At 41.9% G+C, this 25,342-nt stretch overlaps 1 protein-coding gene across 1 annotated transcript in view; it reads left to right on the top strand.

Moving 5' to 3' along the window:
• The window catches only part of SH3RF1 (SH3 domain containing ring finger 1), a 199,704-nt gene that overhangs the window by 136,280 nt on the left and 38,082 nt on the right, over positions 1-25,342 (top strand). Inside the window, 1 exon segment of the mRNA XM_023742850.1 lies at positions 17,543-17,845. Coding sequence (XP_023598618.1) covers positions 17,543-17,845 — 303 coding nt within the window.

A 25,342-nucleotide genomic window follows, 5' to 3' on the forward strand; every position in this document is an offset into this window, starting at 1 on the left:
CACTCTCTGTCTCTTTATTGGTGCATTTAGTCCATTTACATTCAGCGTAATTATTGATAGGTATGAGTTTAGTGCTGTCATTTTGATGTCTTTTTTGTGTGTGTGTTATTGACAGTTTATACGTTCCACTTAATTTTCTGTGCTGAGTCATTTTACTTTATGTGTTTTCTTTTCCTTTTTTTCATTGTTGTTGATTTTGTATTTGCTGAGTCTCTGTTTTTTCCTGTTTTTTATTTTGATGCGTAGGATTGTTAGTTTCCTTTGTGGTTACCTTAATATTTAGCTCTGTTTTTCTAAGTTTAAACCAATCTTTTATTTTTGATATCTTCTTGACTTCCTCTTCATATGAAAGTTCTATGACTACATTATTTAGTCTCTCTTTTTTGTTTTAATGTTGTCATCCTTTATATGTTGACATCTCTGTTTCCCTATTTTCAGTGTTTTAGCTTTGATTTATTTTTGTGACTTCCCTATGTGGGTTGATATCTGGTTGTTCTGATCTGTGTTCTAGTCTTGGGTTGTTACATGATGTTATTGATTTTCTAACTGGAGAACTCCATTAGTATTTCTTGTAATTTTGTTTTGTTTTTTACAAATTCCCTGAACTTCTGTTTATCTGGAAATGCCCTCATTTTGCCATCATATTTGAGAGACAGTTTTGCTAGATATATAATTCTTGGCTGTCGATTTTTTTTCTTTAAGGCTTTGTATATGTCATCCCATAGAGAGTCCTGGATAGAGCAGGAGAAAGGTGGGGTGCAGAACTCAAATTCTAGTAAGAAGACCAGACTTAATGGTCTGACTGAGACTGGAAGAACCCTGGAAAGCATGGCCCCTGGACTCTCTATCAGCCCAGAACTAAAACAGTTTCCAAGGCTAACTCTTCAGACAGGGATTGGACTGGACTGTGGGACATAAAGTGATGCTCATGAGGAGTGTGCCTTTTAGCTCAAGTAGATACAAGAGACTAAATGGGCAGCTTCTGTCTGGAAGTGAGATGGGAAGGCAGAGAAGGTTAGGAGCTGGTTGAATGGACATAGGGAATCGGGCGGAAAGGAGGAGTGCACTGTCACAGTATGAGGAGAGCAGTTAGAGTCACATAACAATGTATGTATAAATTTTTGTATGGGAAAAAATAAAAAAATATACATGTCATCCCATTGCCTTCTTGCCTGCATGGTTTCTGCTGAGTAGTCAGGGCTTAGTCTTATTAACTTTCCTTTGTAGATGACTTTTTGGTTATCCCTAGTCTCTCTCAAAATTCTGTGATTATGTTTGTTTTGGCAAATTTGATTAAAGTATGTCTTGGTGACTTTGTTTTGCAATCTACCCTGTGTGGGCTTTGGTGAGCTTCTTGGATAGTTATCTTCTTGTCTTTCACAATATCAGGGAAGTTTTCTGTCAACAAATCTTCAGAAATTCTCTCTGTATTTTCTCTTATCCCCCCTGTTCTGGTACTCCAGTCACTTGTAGGTTGTTCCTTTTGATAGAATCCCACATAATTCTTGTGGTTTCTTTATTTTTTAAAAATTCTTTTATCTGATTTTTCCTCAAATAAGTTGGTGTCAAGTGCTTTATCTTCAGTCTCACTAACTGACTTCCATTGCCTCAGTTTTGCTCCTATGACTTTCTATTGAGTTGTGTAACTCTGAAATTTTATTGTTAATCTTTTGGATTTCTGTTTGCTGTCTCTCTATGGATTCTTGCAGCCTGTTAAATTTGTCATTATGCTCTTATATAACCTTCTTAAGTTTCTCTGCTCCTTTGGGTGTTCCTTGGCTGGTTTTGCATTTTGCATGATCTCTTTCCTGATCTCTTGAAGAGCTCTGTATGTTAATCTTTTGAATTCTACCTCCAGAAATTCGAAGAAGTTCTTTTCCTCTGGGAAGTTTCTTGGTTCTCTGTTTTGGTTGGTTGCTGAAGCCATCATGGTCTGCCTCTTTATGTGATTTGATATTGACTATTGTCTGTGAGCTGTCAGTAGTTATTATATATGTTTATTTATTTTGTTTTCTTACTTTGTCCTAGCTTCTTGTTTTCTTTCGTTTTGATATGCCCAAATAGGCTGGTCATGTGAGCTTCTTTGATTATTGGCGTCTTTGAATCTGTCACATCCTGTCAACAGGTGATTAGAGCTGTAAAGGTATGTGAGCCCAGGAGTCTGTTTACTTTTTTTGTGTGGATTCAGCTCAGATGTCCAGTTGTTAGTCACCGAGTGTGTGGTGCAGGCTCTCGCCTACAGTCCTAGACAAGCAGGGGTGAGTGGAGTAGGCACAGGTATCTGACTGCAGTAGGGAGTCATGTGCTGAGCAAGGCAGGGGGCTGACGGGTGCCCCTGAGTGCCTGGGTGGAAGGCGTGTCCTTGTTCCCTAGAACGCACTGGTGGGTAGGTTTTGCAGCTGGACTTTGGGCACCCAGTGCATTGGCTCTAAGGATTGGGAGGCACTGCTTGTTCTCAGACCTCTGTCATGGGTGGCTAGGTGGAGTGGGTGGAGCCACCAGTCCTCAGGCCCCTCATGTGGGTAGGCGAGGACCCTGCTTAATGGGTAGGACAGTGTCAGATGTCTCGAATCTGTCACTCCCCGTTAGCTGTTGCAGTTGAAAATAGGCTTCAGGTATATACCCTGTTGTACTGTGCTAATGAGGGCCAATGCTGTTGAAATGGGCCCACATAGTTCTGTGCAGGGGCGAAAGGCATTCAAAGTCTGTGGACCCCTTAGCCTGTGCCTAGGCAAAGAGACTATGCCTGCCCTGAGTTTCCGGCTTAGGAGAGCCGGCAGATTATTTTTTCCTGCTTGTTAATTTGTTCCATCTCCAAAGCTGGGAGAATGGCTTGGGGCATGCGATGGGTCTTACTTCTAGTCCAGGGGCGCAGCAATCACTGAAGTGGGACTGTGACCTGGAGCAGAGTGGGGAGGGGGCAGGTAAATGGGAGAGAGGTACTTCCCAAAGGGGGGAAGGTTTTTTTGATCTGTGCAGTAGGTTAGATGTTTGTACTTATGTTTCGCTGACTCAGCACCGCTTCTACCTTGTTCTGGAGGCCTGAGCAGTCTCTTTGCTGCTCGGTTTCTCCCAGTGTGGAATACTTGTCCCAAGTACTACTGCTTGCTTCAGCCTGTGCGCTTCACCAGATCCAGCCTGCAGGGTGCTGGCCAGGTCAGGTCGGGAAAATCCTGGATGCTTCTGAACTGTCTCTTCCTCCCCCTGCCACTCAGTCTGACTCAACTTTGTCTTTGATATTCAGGGCTCCTGTTCTGTCATGTATAATGGATTCACTTGTTTTTTTGGGTTTTTGTTGTAAGAGGGACCACAGGAAGCGTCTGACTACTCCGCCATCTTGGCCCCACCTCTACAACTGGTTTTTATAACGAAAGAAAATGTGTTTCAGGAAAATGTTTTCTAAATCTTGGAAAACAACATGCCTTTTATGATAGACTTTAGTGGTAATGTACCTATTAAACTTCACATACCTGGAGAGTAAAATTTTTCTATATACTGAGAAGTAAGATTTTTAGACAAAAACACAGTCATGATGTCAGTATCCTCAGTATCCTCTTTCCCTGTCAGATTTCTTCTTAGTGATCACTCTTGCCTCTCCCCCACACGCACATCCACACACCCACATCCACACACTCACTCAGTTTAGGTATCCAGGAGGATTACTGTGTTCACTGATTTATGTACTGCTCACACATCTCTGTGAAATGTCTGTCAATGTGTCATTTCACATTGATTCATTTTTAGTTAGATTTTAATGACAATTCCATATTTTTAACCTCCTGAGATATATGTCCATATTTTATTTTTTACTGTTCCTACATGTGGTAATGAGATTGTTGTGAATAAAAATGTGTCATTGGAATGTATCCTTTTGGTTGATAGATATTTTTTATATAAGGTGTGCATTTGGTGAATGAATATGAAATAGTAAGAAACATACACAAAACCTAATGTACTGTCAGTTCCAATAAGCACAGTGAACTGAACTGAACTCAATTTTTAAGTATCTGTTGGTCCTGCTCCCTAGTGACCATAATTAGATTGTGGGTCTGTTGCCTCAGAAGTAATGGGTGTTGTCTACCACTGTAATCATAACTTTCAGGGTAGGACTTCTCTCTCTATCTTTAAATCTTTCTTTACTGTTCAAGTTCTTTCTCCTATCCATTACGAGGATGAAATGTTTTTCTCCTTCGCAGAGCTCTCCTCCCCTCAGGCCTTTCATCCTCCAGGAACTTGGTCACATCATTTATATCCTTGCTCTTTTGCATTTCAGTTTTCCCCTTCTCTCTTGTTGTTGTTGTTAGCTGCCATCAGATCAGCCCTCGACTCATGGCAACCCCACGCACAACGGTATTGGACTGTTGTGATCCACAGGGTTTTCATTGGCTGACTTTTGGACGTAGATCGCCAGACCTTCCTTTCTAGTCAATCTTAGTCTGGAAGCTCCACTGAAACCTGTGTAGCATCAGAGCAATATGTGATCCTACACTGGCAGACAGGCGTTGGCTGCACTGGAAGTGCATTGTCCAGGAATCGAACCTGGATCTTCCACATGGAAGGCGAGAATTCTACCACTGAACCACCACTGCCCCCCTTTCTCTCAGATTTCCCTTTAATGTAGGAAAATGATTTGCTTTTTGGTTTTCTCAAAAGTATGTTCCTTGACTATACTCTCTTCCAGTTTTAGCTCTACCTCTTTCTTTCCTTTTCCTGCCAAAATTCTAGAAAGAATCACTTATGCTGTCTCCTGGCCTCTGCTTTCTTGCTCTTTGCTGTTAGCCTCTGGCCCCTCTACCCCCTGAAACTGCCCTTCTGGTTGACAGCTGCTTTTTCTTAGCCCTTGTTTTGTCCTCTTGGTAACCTCTTACACTATTCTTAATCGCCCTGAAACTCTTTGCCTTTCTGGAGCATTGGTTAGATGGCTGACCTGGAAAACTTTGGAAGGTCTTTTCGTAGCCTGAGATTCTCAGTGCCTTTTGGTTTTTCTCCTACCCCTGATATTTTCTTCTCTATTTTTTCTCCCCTAAATCGGAGACCACCAACTAGTATGACCCCAGATGACATCTATTCTTGGCTTACAGAATAGTTTTGTTTTGTTTTCAGTAGTTGCTAAGATGTAAAAATCCTGAGATTTTATTTAAGCTAATTTCAAACTTTTCTTGAAAAAGTCGGTGAAAAGACAAGCCACAGACTGGGAGAAAATATTTGCAAATCACATCTCAGATAAAGGACTTGTATCCAAAACATACAAAGAACCCTTCAACTCAAGAATAAGAAAGCAAACAACCCAATTACAAAATGGGCAAAAGATCTGAACAGACACCTCACCAAAGCCGATATCCAGATAAAAAAAGGCTCAACATCATATGTCACTAGGGAATTGCAAGTCAAAACAACAATGAGATGCAGCTGCACAGCTATGAGAATGGCGACTGACAACAGTAAATGCTGGCAAGAGGGTGGAGCAACAGGAACTCCCATTCATTGCTGGTGGGCGTGTAAAATGGCACTGCCACTTTGGAAGACAGTCTGGCCATTTCTTACAAAGCTCAAAATAGGCTTAGACCATACAGTCTGGCAGTTGTGCTCCTAGTTAGTTGAAAATGTATATCCACAAAATGGCGTTCGTATGAGGATTTATAGCAGCTTCCTTCATAATTGCCAGAAAGTGGAAACAACCAAGATGCCCTTCATTGGAGGATGGATAAACGAAGTGTGGTGTAATCACACAATGGAATCTTATTCAGTGACAAAAGGAAATGAGCCCTCAAGCTGTGAAAAGAGATGGAGGAATCTTAAAGGCATATTGCTAAATGAAAGAAGCCGTTCTGAAGAGTTTACATACCGTAGGATTCCAGTTATGTGACGTTCTGTAAAACGCAGAACTATAGAGAGCATAAAAGCATCAGTGGCCGTCAGGGGTCAGGGAGAGAAGGAGAGGGATTCACAGGTGGAGCACGGCATTTTTAGGGCAGTGCAACTATTGTCTATGATGCCGTAATAGTGGACACTTGACAGTATGATTTGTAAAAACCCGTCGGACTGGGGAACACACAGAGTGAACCCGAAGGTAAACAGTGGACTAGTAATAACGTGTCAGTAGCGGTTCATCAGTTGTAACAAATACACCACAGAAATGCAAGATGTCAATGGGAGAAACTGCAGGGGTGATGGAGGGAATGAGAACCCTCTGCTTTCTGCCCAGTTTCTCTGTAAACTACAGTTGCCCCCCCCCCAGTAAAATCTATTTAATTTTAATTATTAATCTATTTTAATCTCTTGAGAGGGGGCAGATACTCCACAGTTCGGCAGGGTCCTCCACTCCCTGTTGTCTGTCCGACCTTCCTCATTTGTTTTCATGGCCTGCCCGGGCTCGCAGGCATGTAAGTTGGCACCTTCTGCTTTTCATGCTAGAAGGCGATCATGCTATTTGCCAGGTCTTCTTTTCTCATAAGCTAGAGGGAATGTTTTCCTTTTTCTCCCTTCTCCCCACCCAGCACTGTGCCTGGCTTGTAATAGTCACTTTACAAATGTGAACGAGTAAAAGGTCCCCTTAGGTTTGATTCTGGTCACTGTGGCCCTGAGGGGCTCTATTCCCGACACACAGGTCTTTGTCTACTATTTTGAGTGGATATTTTTGAAGAAAAGGTATTTATATAGGCATGACACTTTCCAGATCAGTAAGGCCAGCTGCAGGTTACATATAAACAAGAGGAGACATACAACATAAAGTGACGTGGCCAAGGCAACAAAGCAAGTTAATGGTGAGCTGGGATTCTCTGTGAATGGCAAGAATCACTCGCAATTATATAGCACTTTTTAGATTACGGAGAACCCCGGTGGCACAGTGGTAAAGCGCTTGGCTGCTAACCAAAAGGTTGGTGGTTTGAACCCACCATTCGCTCCACGAGAGAAAGATATGGCAGTCTGCTTCCATAAAGATTACAGCCTTGGAAACCCTATGGGGCAGTTCTACTCTGTCCTATAGAGGATTGCTATGAGTCGGAATTTGACTTGAGAGCGGTGGATTTTGGGTTGGGGTATTAGATTATGAAGCACTTTAACCTATATTCATTTCTACTTGGGGTCAACGGCGTTGATATTAACAATAACAAAACTCAACCCAAACTTGTTGTTGTCAAGTGGATTCCAACTTATGGCTGTACCAGATTACAAAGTAGAACTGCCCCATGAGGTTTTCATGGCTGTAATCTTGACGAAAGCAGAGTATCAGGCTTTCCCTCTGTGGAGCCACTGGGTAGGTTTGAACTGCTAGCAGTCGAACGCAACTCTTTGCATTACCCAGGGATTACTTGATATCACCATGCCCATTTTAGACAGCTAAGGAAGCTGATGCCTGGGAATTTAAATGGCCCACCCAAGGTTACTCAGTCAGGGACGGGTAGACACTGACTCCAGCCTAGACCTTTCGACTTAAGTTCCGGGCCTTTCCTCCATGCCTCAGAGTGGTTTTCTCTAACCTTCCTTATTCAGTTACCTAAGCTATAATTATTTTTACGTTTTCCATGAAGTGTGTGCACCCTTTCTTCCTCCTTCACATTTCAAGTTCAGAAACTTGAAAAAGAAAGTTGTTTATTTTTTTTCCCCCACAGCCAGGGCCAACAGCTGTGAAAGATAATTAGATAATTAGAAGAAGTAAGTTGCTGACAAACTGATGCTTCACCTTCCTAATCTGGTGCAGTGAGGCGCTTACTTTGAACATCGTTTTCCCTTAGCGGGATGGAGTAGGGTTTGTATCAGGAGTCGGTATCCTTCACTGTCCTACTGCTGAAATGAGTAACCCTTGTTAGCCTTGCCGCTGAACTACTTCAGGGGTCAGGAGGCTTCAGAAAGTGGGTCATGGGAGGTCAGGGAAATAGTTTGTCTTCCTTTCCCTGCTCAGCAAATTCTTTGTGCTTCATGGGCCTCAGGAGGACGGTGTGGATCAGCCCCTTCCCGCTCTGAGCTAGTGGAGGTCTAGAGCTAAACTGTCTACTACAGTAGCCAGTAGCCATGTGCGGCTCCTGACCACTTGAAACATGAGTAGTCAGAAGTGAGATCTACTGTAAGTACAAGATGCTCACTGGATTTCAAACACTGTGGGGAAAAAAAGAATGTGTAAACCATGTCTGCAATTTTTATATTGATTACATGTTGGATGTATTGGGTTAAACAAAATATGTTATTGAAATGAACTTTACCTATTTCTTTTTATTTTCTCCCCCCTGTGGCTATTAGAAAATTGTCAATTACATATGTGACCCACATTCAACTTCATTGGGACAGTGCCACTGAAGAAGCAGCTGTTTCTTCCCTAGAGAGTTCTAAGAGATCAACATTTTTATTCACTCAACAAATATTTACAGAGGCCTGAGTGGAGCTGTAGGGTCACTATGAGTCGGAATCGACTCGACAGCAGTGGGTTTGGTTTGTTTTTTTTTTTAAGTGGAGCTGCTACCTGAGGGAGGCTTTCTTGTCAATTTAAATAGACTCCTGAGTAATCCCTTCAGTCTCTCTAATTATTCCTCTTGTGTGGGTGACTCTTGTATTATAAATGAAGACTGGGCTTGCTTTTGTACTTGGGTCATCCAGAACAAAAACCCTGTTACCTAAATTGCAGGGAAGAATGAAAGACTAATGGGAATACAAATTCCTCATTGCCATCGTGTAAAAAAAAACAAAAGCCAGCATTTTGCGAAGGACTACAGTGCGAGGCAAAATATTTTCATGTCAGCCAAGAGCATGTTAAATGGGCAGGACTTCCTGTCTCGTGGTATTCCCTGATTTTCTTCAGCTTTCCTGTCCCCTCTTGCCTTCTCGTCCTTGCCCCTGGGCTGGCGTGTCCGTTTAGTCAAGGATGAGAAGATTTTTAAAGCATGATGTTGAGAGGCCATAATGGAAAAGATGGATAAATTTGGTCCTGTAAAATTGAAAAAAAAAAAAAAATTGTTTATAACAAACATATATCAAGTTAAAAAACAAACTGGGACAATATTTCTAACTTGATGAACATATGTGTGTGTGTATCATAGAATTATATATTACATAAAGAACACTTACAAATCTGTGGAGTCACTGAGTGGTGCTGCTTGGCTGCTAACCAAAAGGCCGGAGGTTCGAGTCCACCCAGAGGCACGTTGAAAGACAGTTCTGCTGATCTACCTTTGAAAAGTCAGCCGTTGAAAACCCTGTGGAGCACGGTTTTACTCTGGTTACCACGAGTCAGAACTCACTGAATGACAAGTGGTCGATGGTTACAAATCTCTAAGAAAAAGACCAACAGCCCATAGAAAAATGGATGAAGTGTGGGAATAAGCAAATCCTAGACGGAAAAAAAAAAAAAAAGATTCTTAACTTCATTAACAATTAAGAAGTACAAAGTAAAACAATACAATACAGTTTCTCACCTTGCCAACTAATAGAGATTAAAAAAAGACTGATAACACCTACTACTGTTAACAATGGAGGGAAACAGGAATGTTTGTATTCTGTCGGCAGTCATAAAAATTGGCACCTTTTTGGAGAACAATTGGGTAATAACCATCAACAAATTTTTTTTTATGTTTGCTCCTTGGTCCAGCAATTTCATTTTTAGGTGTTTACCCAAGAGATATGCTTGCACTAGCATGCCACCATATATTACATTATGACATCTCTAGCCAATGGAATACCATTCTGTCAACCTGTCTGTTGACATGGTAAGATATCCACGAGATGATGGTAAGGGAGAGAAGAGTGTGTATTGCTTGGTTTCATTTGTGTTAAAAACTAATAAGGCATATGCTTATTTAACAAAATCTACATAGAAAATACTTGGAAGGATATGTGTTACATCTAAATGTAATAGATGCATCTGAGAGATGTATCGGGGGAGGCAGATTTGGAGATCTGTCTGAGGCCTTTCACTTTTTACTTCCTAATAGTCTATACTATTTATTTCCTTTTTAAAAAATAATGAACATATATTACTTTCATAATAAAATTTTAGAAGTCTTTATTTGCCTTTTATTGAAAAACTGGTATGTTCAGGACGCTGGTGGGTTGTGAATTAGTCCTGTCTTCAAACCTACTGTTTATATTGTCTCACTAGTGCTCAAAAGCTGGAGTGTGAATCATCTGTTGTAAAGCTTCATATAAAAAAACAAATATTCAACTCTGTTCTCATTAAAACAGACATTTTCTGCTTTAAAAAAAACGTAAATTCATCTTTTAAAAAGGCCATATTCTTTAGCAATGAAGGCAACCATGCACACACACAAAATTATTTTGGTATTTCTTAAGCCGTCTTGTTATTTTTTGGTCGATATTTCCTCTCTGATGTTTATTTATGCTTCTGATAACCCTCAAAGACTGATTCTTTGTAAATTTGAAGCTTTTCCCCAAAATGAATGCTTTTAATGGTTGATGAATCCTTTTAGGTTCTGTTTTTAGCTCCAGTATCCTGAATTTTACCTTGTATTTGACCTAAGTCTTGTCAGATGTTCCTTAGCAAATGCATAGAAGAACGTATTTTAGGATACAAATTTATTTTGCAGTTGAAGAGCGTACTCCTAAACTTAAAGGTCATTGTTAGATAAATGTCATGAAAGGCCCACACTCCTGAGCTCAAACAAACATGCATAAATGAACTTTATCCAAATTCCACTAAAAGCTGTCAGATCCTTGCTTTCCTATTGTTACTGAAGGTTACAACAAAAGGCTCTTTAAGTTTCTGCTTGATTTCATTAATGCCTCTACCAAATAGTCTTAGCTTTATGATTTTCTTTGGCAACTCCAAAGGAAGGAAGGAGTAGTAAATGCTGACCTCTGCTACTTACAGAAAAAGTCTAATTTTAAAGTAGACAGTATCTTGCTAGCGAATATAACTGTCAATGCATAAAAATGAAATGCAAGAAAAATATACTCGGCTATTTAGAGGAATAGAAATGAACAAAATGAAACAGGACAATGAACCCTGCCCTTTTAAAGTGAGCTTATGCATTATACATTAGAGAGCTAAAAGAGACATAAAGATTGTAGTCTCCAACTTCCTCTTTTCATAGATGACAAGGCTATGATCGAGAGAGATAGAATACTTCTTCAAGGTCACAAAGTTAGTTAATGGTTGTGCTAGGACAATAACGGTGGTCTTCTGCCTCCAATTTGCCTAGTTTTACTACACCAATGTGTCTACCTGCATACTTTTGCTTTCTGCACGTAGCCTCTACTTTTCTAAGCATATACTTACCCTATGGCCCAGCATTCCCACTCCTGGGCGAATACCCAATATCCAGGTGAGAGCTTACGCACAAAATTGTTCATAGAGGCATTTCTCTTAATAGCAAACTCTGAAGGAAGGAAGGAAGACCCAAATGTCAAATCAACAATAGAATGGATAAATAAATTGTGATATATTCCCACAAATGGAATATTACAAAGCAATTAGAAAGAACTACAGATTCATGGAGCAATATGGATAAATCTTTTGTTGAGCAAAAGCAGCCAGACATAAGACATTATGGAGAGCGCTTATTTATGTCTGTTTCTAAGCTATTTAAGGGCAAGGACCATTTCTTTGCATCTATAAATCTCTAGCACCTAGCATGTTATCCAGCACATAATAGGTGTCTGATGTATATTTATTGAAATGGAGAGTGTATGACATAGAAAAAGCCATGGAAGAAGCACTAGTGAGGAAAACAGCAGGAAATAGAGGGAAAAATACTTTGATTCTCAGATGTTTATACCAGAGCACAGCATACCAAACCTGAATTAATAACACAATATACACTGTCACTGACACTTGGTTAGATATGACCATGATGGTGACATTTCAGAACATTTTTAAAGAGACACAGCTCATGGAGCCTATCATGTGATCCCCAAACTAATCTAGCTTTGATATCAAGTAGAAGTGATAGTTCCCTCTATTCATATTTCTGGTTTCTTTGGGGAAGAAATCCTCTCAGCAACTTCCCCTTCTTCTTAATCAGTGGAGCAGGAGGGCTGAATTGATTGGTCAGATTTCAGGACACTTATTGGGTCATGTTTTTGAAGACTGGAGCCTTGAGATCTCAGTGAGCTTACATTTGTCTAGTGCTGCTATAACAGACATACCACAAATGGATGGCTTTAAGAAAGAGGAATTTATTCTCTCACAGTCTAGTAGGCTACAAGTCGAAATTCAGGGCATCAGCTCCAGGGAAAGGCTTTCTCTCTCTGTTGGCTCTGGAGGAAGGTCCTTGTCATCAATCTTCCCCTGGACTAGGAGCTTCTCAGCGCAGGAGCTTCGGGTCCAAAGGGCGCACTCTGCTCCTGGCACTGCTTTGTTGGTGGTGTGAGATCCCCATGTCTCTCTGCTGTCTTCTCTTATATCTCAAAAGAGATTGGCTTAAGACAGTCTAATCTTGTAGATCTAATCAACATAACTGCCGCTGATCGATCTCATTAATATCATTGTTATAGGATTTACAACACATAGGAAAATCCCATCAGATGACAAAATGGCGGACAATCACACAATGCTGGGAATCATGACCTAGCCAAATTAATACACATATTTTTGGGGGACACCATTCAAACCATGACGCCCTGGAAGAAGGCATTCTCTGGCTCCTTTTCCTCTGGGATTGCTGGGTGTGCCAGCCTTGCATCCTGTTCGGGTGATAAGTATGGGATGGGGAAATGGAGTGGCTCTTCCACCTGCTTTGATTCCAGACTACTTAAGTCCACCTGTGTAGGAAAGAAGACCCTACCACCCCCATGGTTCACTGCCATTTATTAGAGTGCCACACTGAGGTATGGGGCACCTCCACCATAATAATAATATTACTTTGCTTCCTTTGTGTATTTAATTCTCTCAGGGACCTTCCAAGAAGTGGAATGGCTAGACCAAGGTAGGATTTCTAAGTTACAGCTCTCCTGGCCGAAGACCATTATGATGTTATAATAAGACCACTCTTTAATAGCACCTCATTCCTCCATCCCTAAACATATACTACAAGCCGTACTCATGACGCTTTTTTTCCTCGCTGTTGGTACTTAAGGCATTCACGGGTGTTATTGTGGCTTATGGCATTACCGCCTATTATTCGTGAAAGTTTGTCACACGTAAAAACCTTGAAATCTGAAGAAGAGCTATAGTCTTGAAAAAGATTCACTCTGCTAATGGTAGACCAGACAGACCAGCTGAATTCCAGTCCCTGGGGAGCCTCAGGAGCAAATTGTCAATCAATTTTCAATCATCTTGAGAAGCACTGGCTGCCCAGCAGCAATTAACATAGCTTTGTGAGGAGCCAAAGCAACTTGATTTTGTTAAATATTGACTGACAGGATTTCCATTCTTCTAGTAGGACGTTCTCATCAACAAGGGGATAAGACATGGTCGTAACCACTTAAACCCAAACCAAACCCACTGCTGTCCAGTCGATTCCGACTTGTAGCGACCCTGTAGGACAGAGTAGAACTGCCCCCATAGGGTTTCCAAGGCTGTAATCTTCTTTTTTTTTTTTTGAATTGTACTTTAGGTGAAGGTTTACAGAACAAATATTTTCTCATTAAACAGTCAGTACACATACAGTTTTATGACATGACGTTGGTTAACAACCCCACGACATGTCAACACACTCCTTTCTCGGCCTTGGAGAACCTTTTTTTTTTGGTGAAAATATACATAGCCAAAGTTACACTACTTCAAAAATTTCTACATGTACAATTCAGTTACGTCAATTATGTTCTTCCAGTTGTGCTGCTATTCTCACTTTAGGTGAAGGTTTACGGAACGAAATAGTTTCTCATTAAACAGTTAGTACACATATTGCCCGATGACAGTGGTTAAGAAACCCATTACATGTCAACACTGTCCTTACTCAACCTTGGGTTCCCTATCACCAGCTTTTCTGTCCCCTTCTGCCTTCTAGTCCTTGTACCTGGGCTGCTGTGCCAAGGCTATAATCTTTATGGAAACAGACTGCCACATCTTTCTCCCTCGGATCAGCTGGTGGGTTCAAACCATCAACCTTTCGGTTAGCAGCCAAGCGCTTTAACCACTGCGCCACCAGGGCTTCTAACCAGTTAGGTCGGTAGAAAATAATATTTGATGATGTTATTTTATTAAAAGGCATTTATGAAGTACTGAGCATGTAATGCTAAAATGGGAAAATCATTCTTTTATTGTAGAAGGCAGATCCTTAGTATCACCTGAACATGTATTTTTCATCTTTGTATTGATTTGTTTTCATGAGAGGCTAAATTAGGTGCTCAGTGTTTTCTCATTATCGTAATATCTAGACTAGTTAATATGCAGCTCGTTATCGGTGAAGTTTGCGGAAGTGTTTTACTTTAGCTTAAGTAAAACAAAAAGCTTGTGTTCTTTTTTTCCTTGCTGATGTTATCAGCCCAGTGCACAGCTTCTGGCCCCTTGCTTTACATCAAGACACCTTTCCAAAGAGACTAAGTTAACTCCTCAACAGGGCTTGAATTTCCTCTTACCCTGTTATTATTTAAAAAGTGAACGTACGTGACAGTAACTGGCACAGTGATGTGGCAAAAAACAGATCCAGAATTTCTGGATCACTTTTTTGGTGAAGTTCCCCGGAACTACACAGAGGCACCAGGTTAGCTTATATATGAGTGCATGAGTTAATATTTAATACTTCCTTCCTTGTCTTCTTGCTCAGTTTTTCCAGATCCAAAAGCTACCCCCACCATGTTTTGTTGTGCTTTGAAAAACTAACTCGGCCGTGATCGGAGAACAAGGTGGGTTCAGTCAGGCAGATAGCACCCTTTTGATTGCCTGGTCTCTGCTGTTCTCTAATTTTCACCTGTGAACTGAAATACATCTTCGTTTCCAACTGGAAAAAATGTTCAATTAGACATCCTGACAGTTTCTGGCATGTTTTATTTTGCTGTTTCGCGTCTTGCATTAGAGGATATTGGTGGTTCAGCGGTAAAATTCTTGCCTTCCGTGTGAAAGACCTGGGTTCTCTTCCCGGCCAGTGCACCTTATGCATAGCCACCACCTGTCCATTAGCAGAGGCTTGGGTGTTGGTATGATGCTGAACAGGTTTCATCAGAGCTTGCAAACTAAGCCGGACTAGGAAGAAAGGCCTGGTGATTTACTTCCGTAAATCAGCCAGTCAAAACCCTATGGGTCACAGCAGTTCAATCTGCAAATGATCATGGGGATGGCGCAGGCCTGGGCAGTGCTTTGTTCTGTTGTACGTGGGGTCACCATGGTGACCTCTATTGCAGCTGACAACAACAGCAATAAAATATTGTATTGGGATTGTTTATTCTTGATTTAACATCTGCTTGCCACATAGATACCATGAAATCTCCAGGATGGAAAGAGAAGACCTCTCACAATGAAAAAAATATATACTTGCGTATGCAAACCTTAAAGTCGTGGCTTTTTTTTTTTTTTTAATTGTGCTTTTGGTGAAGGTTTACAGAGCAAATTGGTTTCTCATTAAACAATTAATACACATATTGTTTTGTGACATTGGTTGCCAACCCCACAACGTGTCAACACTCTCCTCTTCTTGACTTTGGGTTCCCCATTACCAGCTTTCCTGTCCCCTCCTGCCTTCTCATCCTTGCCCCTGGGCTGGTGTGCCCATTAGTCTTGTTTTATTGTACTTTAGATGAAGGTTTACAGAGCAAATAGTTTTCATTAAACAGTACCCGTATTGTTTTATGATGGTTAGCAACCCCACGACATGTCAACACTGTCCCTTCTCAACCTTGGGTTCCCCATCACCCGCTTTCCTGTCCCCTCCTGCCTTCTAGTCCTTGTCCCTGGACTGTTGGGCCCCGTTAGTCTCGTTTTGTTTTATGGGGCTGTCTGATCTTTGGCTGAAGGGTGAACCTCGGGAGTGACTTCATTACTGAGCTAAAAGGGTGGCCAGGGGCCATACTCTCGGGGTTTCTCCAATCTCTGTCAGGCCAGTAAATCTGGTCTTTTTTTTTTGTGAGTTAGAATTTTGTTCTACGTTTTCTCCAGTTCTGTCCGGGACCCTCTGTTGTGATCCTGGTCAGAGGTGGTAGCCGGGCACCATCTAGTTGTCCTGGACTCAGTCTGGTGGAGGCTGTGGTAGTTGTGGTCCATTAGTCCTTTGAACTAATCTTCTCCTTGTATCTTGTTTTCTTCATTCTCCCTTGCTCCCGGAGGGGTGAGATCAGTGGAGTATCTTAGATGGCTGCTCACAGGCTTTTAAGACCCCAGACGCTACTCACCAAGTTAGAATGTAGAACATTTTCTTTATAAACTATGTAATGCCAGTTGAGCTAGATATTCCCCGAGACCATGGTCCCCACAGCCCTCCGCCCAGCAATTCAGTCCCTCAGGCAGTTTGGATGTGTCTATGGAGCTTCCATGACCTTTCCTTGTACAGGTTGTGCTGGCTTCCCCAGTATTGTGTACTGTCTCAGCCTTCACCAAAGTTACCACTCATCTATTGTCTGTTTACTTCCCCCCCATCTGTTGTAACCAGCAAAGATTGTTTCTTTTTGTGTGTAAACTTTTTCATAAATTTTTACAGTAGAGATCTCATACAATATTTGTCCTTTTGTGATTGACTTATTTCACTCAGCATAATGTCCTCCAGATTCATGCATGTTATGAGATGCTTCACAGATTCATCATTGTTCTTTATCGTTGCATAATACTCCATTGTGTGTATGGACCATAGTTTGTTTATCCATCTGTTAATGGGCATCTAGGTTGTTTCCATCTTTTTGCTATTGTGAACAATGCTGCAATGAACATGGGTATGCATATGTCTATTTGTGTGACGGCTCTTATTTCTCTAGGATATATTCGTAGGAGTGGGATTGCTGGATCGTATGGTATTTCTATCTCTAGCTTTCTAAGGAAGCGCCATATCATTTTCCAAAATGGTTGTATCATTATGCATTCCAACCAGCAGTGCATAAGAGTTCCGACCTCCCCGCAACCTCTCCAACATTTGTTATTTCCAGTTTTTTTTGATTTGTGCCAGTAATGCCAGGGTGAGATGGTATCTCATTGTGGTTCTAATTTGCATTTCTCTAATGGCTAGTGATCGCGAGCATTTCCTCATGTGTCTGTTGCCCGCTTGAGTGTCTTCTTTGGTGAAGTGTCTGTTCATTTCCTTTGCCCATTTTTTAATAGGATTATTTGTCTTTTCTTTGTAGAGGTGTTGGATTTTCTTGTAGATTTTAGAGATTAGACCTTTGTCTGACTTGTAATGTCCAAAAATTTTTTTTCCAGTCTTTTCGGCGAAGTCTTTTGATGAACCTAAGTGTTTAATTTTTAGAAGATTCCGGTTATCTAGCTTATCTTCTGGAGTTTGTGTGTTGTTGGTTATGGTTTGTATCCTGTTAGTGCCATGCATTAGGGCCTCTAGCGTTGATCCTATTTTTCTTCTATGAACTTTATAGTTTTTGGCTTTATATTTAAGTCTTTGATCTGATTGCTTTCAATTATAGATACAGAAAAAGATAATGGGATGTTGAAAATAAATCTCAGTGAATCTTTGAGCACTGTCTAACCTTCTTGGGTCAATTGTTGGTTGCTTTGCAGTTTAACTCAGCAGCTAAGCAGCTGATAGAGTGGGATAAGCCCCCTGTTCCAGGAGTAGACGCTGGAGAATGTACTTCAGCGGCAGCCCAGAGCAGCGCTGCCCCAAAGCACGGCGACACCAAGAAGAACACCAAAAAGCGACACTCTTTCACCTCCCTCACCATGGCCAACAAGTCCTGCCAGGCGTCCCAGAACCGCCACTCCATGGAGATCAGCCCTCCCGTCCTCATCAGCTCCAGCAACCCCACAGCTGCCGCGCGCATCAGTGAACTTTCTGGGCTTTCCTGCAGTGCCCCTTCTCAGGTAAACCATCAAAAAGGCATTTAAAAAAGAAAAAACTTGACCACAAAATGACCTACTCACAAACATAGTTTGCTCATTAAACCAAAAAAAAACCCAAATCAGCTGCCGTTGAGTCGGTTCCAACTCATGGCAACCTCACGTGTGTGAGAGTGAAACTATGCTCCATAGGGTTTCAATTTCTGATTTTTCAGAAGTAGATCACCAGGCCTTTTTTCCGAGGCACCTCTGGGTGAGCTTGAACTTCCAGCCTTTCAGTTAGCAGTCAAATATATTAACTGTTTGTACCACCCAGGCACTCCTAGCTGAAAAATAATGGTTTATTTTTAGCCTTTTGGAGATAGTACGTGCCTGGGAAGCAAAGCCTTTCTTTATTTTGTAGGTGGAAAAATGAAGAAGGAAAAGCTAATCTGAGTGTATCTGCCCAGAACTACTCAGTCATTTGCTAAGGAAAGATCAGAACTCGTACGATGAGATAAAGAAAATTTGGTCAGTTTCACCAAGTCATCACTCAGTTTTCCAAACCTTTCTCACCATGCTGCTTCAGGAGGTTTTGCCAAGTAAAACTTTATCTCCATTTCACAGCTGCCTCTATCCATGTCACTTAACTTAGTACCTAGGTTTCCTGGTCAGAGTTCTAGAGAAAGAAGAGAAGACACAAAGAAATGTTTAGTTTACGTTAGAAATCAGCCTAGCATTTCTTCAAAGCTCATTAGTTTATCAAAACTTTGGACTGTCTTAAAAAAATACCTGCACATTATTCTTGCATTAATAAAAACATACATGGTGGTTGGGAGCATTCATTCATTTGGCAGGTATTTATTGAGTGCTTTGTGTTCTTAGAACCGTTCTTAGACCCTTCTAGGCACTGTGAACACCACGATAAATAAGACACGGCCCAAGTGGACTTCCCTGTTTGTGGCCTTCATTCTGGACTGCAAAAGGTGTCTAATTGTGGCCCTGCCTAAGTCACAGGGTTGCTGTAATTACCATATTTTTTCGCAAATAACACACCCACGTAAATAATGTGCCCCCCACACGTATAATACTTGGAAATGATAAAATTAAGTAAAGCAGTTCTGGCATAACCTGTGTGTTATTGGCATTAAAATACGGTATTTAACTAGATGATGGCTGTATTTCTGTCAGCCAGAAGGTTGGAGAGCCTAGTCCACAGCAGCCTGTTATAAGCCGGAGAAATGTCTTTCAAGTCTCTTATTTTTACAATTCATGTGGATTTTACCTTCTACTCCACAATATAGCTGTGCTTCGTACACTATAAAAATAAAATTATTTCCCCTAAGAAACAAACACTTGGACCCATTCCTCAAGAAGTTTACAGTTTAATTTAAACTGCTAGTTTGGACCTCAAAATAAAAAAAAATTACAATACAGTTTTTGGTGTTCCTTTCTAATTTTATTAAAAATTATCTTCTTTCAGCCTCTATTTGACCCGTTCCTGTAGATTTATACTGCACGCTGTGAGTTAAATGCACTCACTTTCTGAATGGGATTGTGGTTCACTGATGTTTTTAGGTGGTGGGACCATGAAACTTTGGATCTTATGAGGGAAATAGGACACACACCACACTACAAGAACTTGAGTGTGGTGAGGGCAGCAGTCTTTATTTTGTTCACTGATACATCCTGTCTTAGGCTGGGTTCTCTAGAGAAGCAAAATCAGTAAAGAATATATGTATATAGAGAGAAATTATCTCAAGGAAATGGTTCACATGGTTGTAGAGGCTGGCAAGTCCCAAGTCCCTGGGTCAGGGGTCAGTCTGGAGGCTTTTCCTGACTCACATAGCTGCAGGGGCTGATAAACTCAAGATCAGCAGGTCAGACAGCAGGCTGCTGGCTCACAGGCTGCAGAGGCTGATGAACCCAAGATCGGTAGGCAATACAGTAGGCCATTGGCTCAAGTCCCAAGAAGCAGAGGTCAGATGATGATGAGCTGGATGCAGGATCCAGAGCAAGCAAGCGAGCTTTGCCAGAACGTCCGCATATATATTGGATGCAGGCCACACCCTCAAAGAAACTCCCCTTATAGCTGATTGGCTGATCACATCATGGAGTATGACTACATCATTACATAACTGCCAAACCACTGAAAATCATGGCCCAGCCAAGTTAACACACATGTTATTTTATGTATATCTAATTATAACCCTGTGAAAAATAGGCATAGATTTTAGGTCACAGCATGTAGTACTAAGTGAGGTAATCTGAAAAGGTTCAAAGCTGAAGAATATTTAATAAGGTTCTGAATAAAGGGGGTAGTAATAATGGCCATTCACTAGTAGAAAAGTGAGTTATTTTGACTCTGCGTTTTTTATTGTATGACCTAGCAGCATTTGCCCAATGATGTTTTCTTGAAATGAAAGATAAATAGTCCTGTTCGACTCAGAATAGGAGCAGCTTTAAAAGAACAGCTACTACTTTTGGCAGCAGATAAAAACTAAGAGAGAAAGGAAGATAAACTTAGCTTTCCATCTTTTGAAGAGAACTCAGCAGTCAGGTGTGAGCATGTCTCTTGTCTGATGCCACCGCCCCGGAGCTGGGAATGAAGACTGTAAAAGTAGAGCTATTTTTGTTTTGGTTTGAGTAGCTTAGGAGACAAAGCTCTTTCTGTTTTCCTTTTAAACAGTTTCCCCTTCAACTATGCCAACCCTCCTCCCCTATCCCGGCTCATTCAGTTTTCAGTGGTAGCGTGTTGCCTCAGGGAGAAGTTATTTCTAGAAGAGGATGGGAGATGTTTGAAGTGCTGCCTGTTCTCTCCAGCCTGGGTTTACAGAAGACACTACTGGTGAGGGTGCTGTGTACATTGGAGGGAAGCACAGTCTGCAGTAAAGCACTGAGTGTGTAGCACAGCGAACATGCAGACGCTGTCCTAACCGTGGAGATCAGTATATATGAGAAAACAGCTCCTGAGACTGCTTAAAGTAGGGCTCTCCTCCCCTGCCCAGCAAAGGACCTCTCAGTAGATCTGATGGAGGCCATTGCTGAATGTCTGCAGTTATTGGCCCAAGTTCTCTTTTCCTTTTTCATACTTGTGCTCACCTTTACACTCATCTTTCTTTCTTTCTTCCTCCTATTAGCTAGGATGAGGTTTGGTCGCATCCATTAGAAGGTCCAAAATCAGGAGCCTAAACAAGTTAGCGTTCATTTTTTTCCAAATAAAATCCAGATATAGGCAGTTCAGGGCTGGTATGATAGCTCCAGAAGGTCATTGAGGACCCAGGCCCCTTCCCGCACACCACACCACCGTGTGGGGAGATCCTCATCCTCATGTTTCTCTGTGGCAGTTAGAGCGCTTACCATTACCACCCGATTCCAGGCGGCAGGCTGGTAAGATAGACAGAAGGGAGCAAAGGGCCCTTGGCCATCTTGTTAAGTGGTTTCCTGGAAGCTGTCACACAACGTTTCTACTAACGTGACATTGGCCCAGACTTTACCACATGGCCGCATCGGACTGCAAAGGAGGATGGCAGATACAGTCTTTTTCTGGCTGGTCATGTGACAAGCTGCAACCAGGGTCTCTACTACTAAGGTAGATGGGGAGAGTGGGTATTGGGGCCGACTAACAGTCTTCGCCACATCTCTCCTGTTCTTTTCTGGGGGATCCTTTTTACCTTGCCTCTCCATCTTGAGCCAGTTATCCACACCCTCCAGAAAGTCCCCATGTACTATACTGCCGTGTTCCTGGGTCGCTATCAACCTCCACTGCTGTTCTTAAAGCCTCATTTCTTCCTTGTTTTGCATGATTGGGTTAGAACTTTAAATATACCTTACAGACAATGCATCTGAAACTCAAGAGACTGAATCACTTGCCCAGGTTCACACAGTTCTTAAGTGTGATTCAAGCCCTGGTCCGTCTGCAATCCTGGTTAACTCCTGATTTATAACAGTCTTTTTTATTTAAAAAAAAAAAAAAAAAGATAGAAAATATTATCAAAATTAATGCTGTTACATGTGCAACCTAACTCCTGTGAGCTTTGCAGACTGTTTTGAGGCCTAAATAAATGAAAGAAGTGAGTTCATCGTATCATTATCCCAGTGATAATACTACATAGATAATACTTCTAGTGAGACTTCTTTAAAGTGTTAAAAAGACGAAGGTGTGCCTGACCCAAGCCATGGTATTTTCATTCACCTCATATGTGTGTGAAAGCTGGACAATGAGTAAGAAAGACCGAAGAAGAATTGATGCCTTTGGATTATGGTTTTGGCGAAGAATATTGAAAATACCATGGACTGCCAAAAGAACGAACAAATCTGTCATGGAAGAAGTACAGCCAGAAAGCTCCTCAGAAGCCAGGATGGCGAGTCTTTGTCTTATGTACTTTGGACATGCTATCAGGAGGGACCAGTCCCTGGAGAAGGACATTATGCTTGGTAAAGTAAGAGTGTCAGCAAAAAAGAGGAAGACCCTCAACAAGATGGATTGACACAGTGGCTGCAACAATGAGTTCAAACGTAACAATGATCGTGAGGATGGTGCAGGATTTGGCAGTGTTCGTTCTGTTGTACATAGGGTCTGTATGAGGTGTCTAGAACACCACCACGTGCCTTAGAACCCCAAAGCCATCATTGTGCTATGTCCTAAATTCACCTTCCAGGTAAGTGGTATATAACTAAAATATCATAAGATACTTGTTAGCTGACCCCATAGACAAGACTTCTCCATTTATTTCCGTGTTTTATTAATTGCCATTGGCACTTACTTTTAATATTCCGAGAAGGGCGTGTTTTTCTGGGCTTGCTTGCTGTTGTATTTGGTGACTCTTGAGTGACTGAGCTTTCAGATACATAAATTGGAAGATTACTTATAAGCTGTGCTGACCAGGTAGGTCACCAGAACAGATGTGCACAGAAGTCTGTGATTGTCATCGTCAAAGCCCATGATGGTCCAAGCAACAAGACGTTTTGTCTACTCTTCTAACCATACCCGTGTTATTTTTTTTACCTCTGCTGGCCGGAGGAGTGATTAACGGTATTAAGTGTTTTTGTGGCATTTTGGTATTGCCAGTGGCCTCAGGGGAAGTGAGAAGGCCCACCCACTGACTTGCATTGCGCTCCCCAATTCTCCGACTCCACGTAACCCTGTTTGTAGAGGAGGCCAATGTGAGTTACAGTTCCGTGGGAAAAGGATGAGCACAGCACAAGTCGGGTCCTTGTTCAGGATATTTGTCCTGGATATGCCCCACCTCGGCCAGTTGATTTCTGGTTCTGATCCCCTCTTTAACCATTCTTTGATGACTTCTGTCTCCTTTTTACTCCAGGGCTAGGAATGGCCCTGTTATGGATTGAATTGTGTCCCCCAAAATCTGTGTCACCTTGGCTAGTCCACGATTCCCCGTATTGGGTGGTCGTCTACCATTTTGTCATCTGATGTGCTTTTCCTGTGTGTTGTAAATCTTTCCTCTATGATGTTAATGAGGCAGGATTAGAGGCGGTTATGTTAATGAAGGAGGCCTCAATCTACAAGATTAGGTTGTGTTTTAAGCCAGTCTCTTTTGAGATATAAAAGAGAGAAGCAAGCAGAGAGACAGGGGGACCTCATACCGCCAAGAAAGCAGCGCCAGGAGCAGAGCACGTTCTTTGGACCCAGGGTCCCTGCGCTGAGAACCTCCTAGACCAGGGGAGGATTGATGACATGGACCTCCAGAGCCGACAGAGAGAGAAAGCCTTCCCCTGGAGCTGACACCCTGAATTTGGACTTGAAGCCTCCTAGACTGAGAGAGAATAAATTTCTCTTTGTTAAAGCCATCCACTTGTGGTATTTCTGTTATAGCAACGCTAGATAACTAAGACAGGCCCCGTGTTAACCTGATGGTTGCCACGATTCTCCTGTTCAGTGCTTCACGTCTGTGTCCCTGACTGCAGAGACCTGAGGGGACCTGTGGTCCAACTTCCCACCGGGGTCCCGAGACATGAAGTGATTCATCCAAGACCACGAGCTATTAGCAGCTATTTATCCTGCATGTTGCTGTGATGCTGAATAGGTTTCAGCAGAGCTTCTAGACTAAGATGGGCTACGAAGAAAGGCTTGGCAATCTACTTCCAAAGGCAGCCAGTAAAAATCCTGTGGATCACAACAGTCTTACCTACAACCTGTCATGGGGTTGGTACAGGGCCGGGCAGCATTTTGTTCCCTTGTGCATGGGGTTGCCATGAGTCGGGGCCGACTCATCATCAGCTAATAAACAAAAACATCCTGCCTCCCACTTTGGAGCTCTTTCCACTGTCAGAAGCTCCCATGTTAGAGACACACCTGTCAATAATGAGATCGTTCTCAGATATTTGTAGAGTTAGGTCCAGGAAGCTGTATTTCGGTACATTTTTTTCCCCTGTCCCAAAGCTTCCTTGGTGATGTCTGCCCTGAGGTGAGCTACACTGTGTCTTCTAAGGAAGGCTACCTTTGTGTGCTGCCAGCCTGCAGATGTCCTTGGAAGCTTGTATGTATAAATAGACCCATTCGATAAAATAACTAAAGGCTATTGAGTTTGGTCCCGGAATGAAAACCAGCGTGCTTCCCATTAGAAATTGATTGGAAATAGACTGGCTTACAGGAGAGACAGAAAATGAAGGTTTAGTGAAAAACTCTTAATGGCATCCCCTGAACCTTCTTAGGCCCAGTCGATATATGGACTGATACATGGATTCCACATATAACACCAGATTTATTAGTAGAAACGAACTGTTTGTTGTGATGCTGGTTATCCCTGGCCTTGGCGGAGCCTAACCCAGTGGGAAACCAGAATTTTCCTTCAGGCTCTCTGGGAACTGATCTCTGAGCTTTTCTTTGTCCTGATAATCTTTTTCTTAATTTATGGGGATTGAGGAAACTATGCTTGGGATCAAGTTTTTATTACAGAAAGCCTAGCATTTTTGGTGTCTCATTGTTTCCCTGGGAAAAAGAGTACCAGCCAACCGCAATCCTTCAATAGTGGAGGAAAAAAACACCCCACTTGGGTAGAAACCCACACTCTTCCCTTTGCAGTACCAAGTTACATAACTGCCTTCTGCAGCTGGACATGATAAGCAGCTTGAGTGAAACTGATCGAGTAACTGAGCACAGGCAACAAAATGACCTGAATAACTCAATTTCTTTCTAATAAATTAATCTTGGGTTATATCACGGATAAGATACCTTTGAAAACAGCTAATTTGGCTTGACATTGTTCCTTTAAAGGGTTTGTAAATAATTGCCTGCTATAGGCATGTCTAGGCAGCTGCATTTTAATTTTGTGTCCCCACTGAAAGGCAGAGTCATGAAAAATGATCCTGAAAATAGCAAAATACTTGAAGACTTTAACACAGATTTAACATACTGATAGACAGCTGAGTACTCAGCCACAACCACCTTAGCAGGATCTTCAGGGAAAGCGTTAGCGGGCGGGTCGAGTTCAAGGTTAGCCGTCTGAGAGGTCAGTTTGGTCTAGAGTTCAAGGTTAACTGTCTGAGAGGTCAGTTTGGTCTAGAGTTCCAGGTTAACTG

Source organism: Trichechus manatus, unplaced genomic scaffold, assembly GCF_000243295.1.
Source record: "Trichechus manatus latirostris isolate Lorelei unplaced genomic scaffold, TriManLat1.0 scaffold00220, whole genome shotgun sequence".
Classification (NCBI taxonomy): Eukaryota; Metazoa; Chordata; class Mammalia; order Sirenia; family Trichechidae; genus Trichechus; species Trichechus manatus.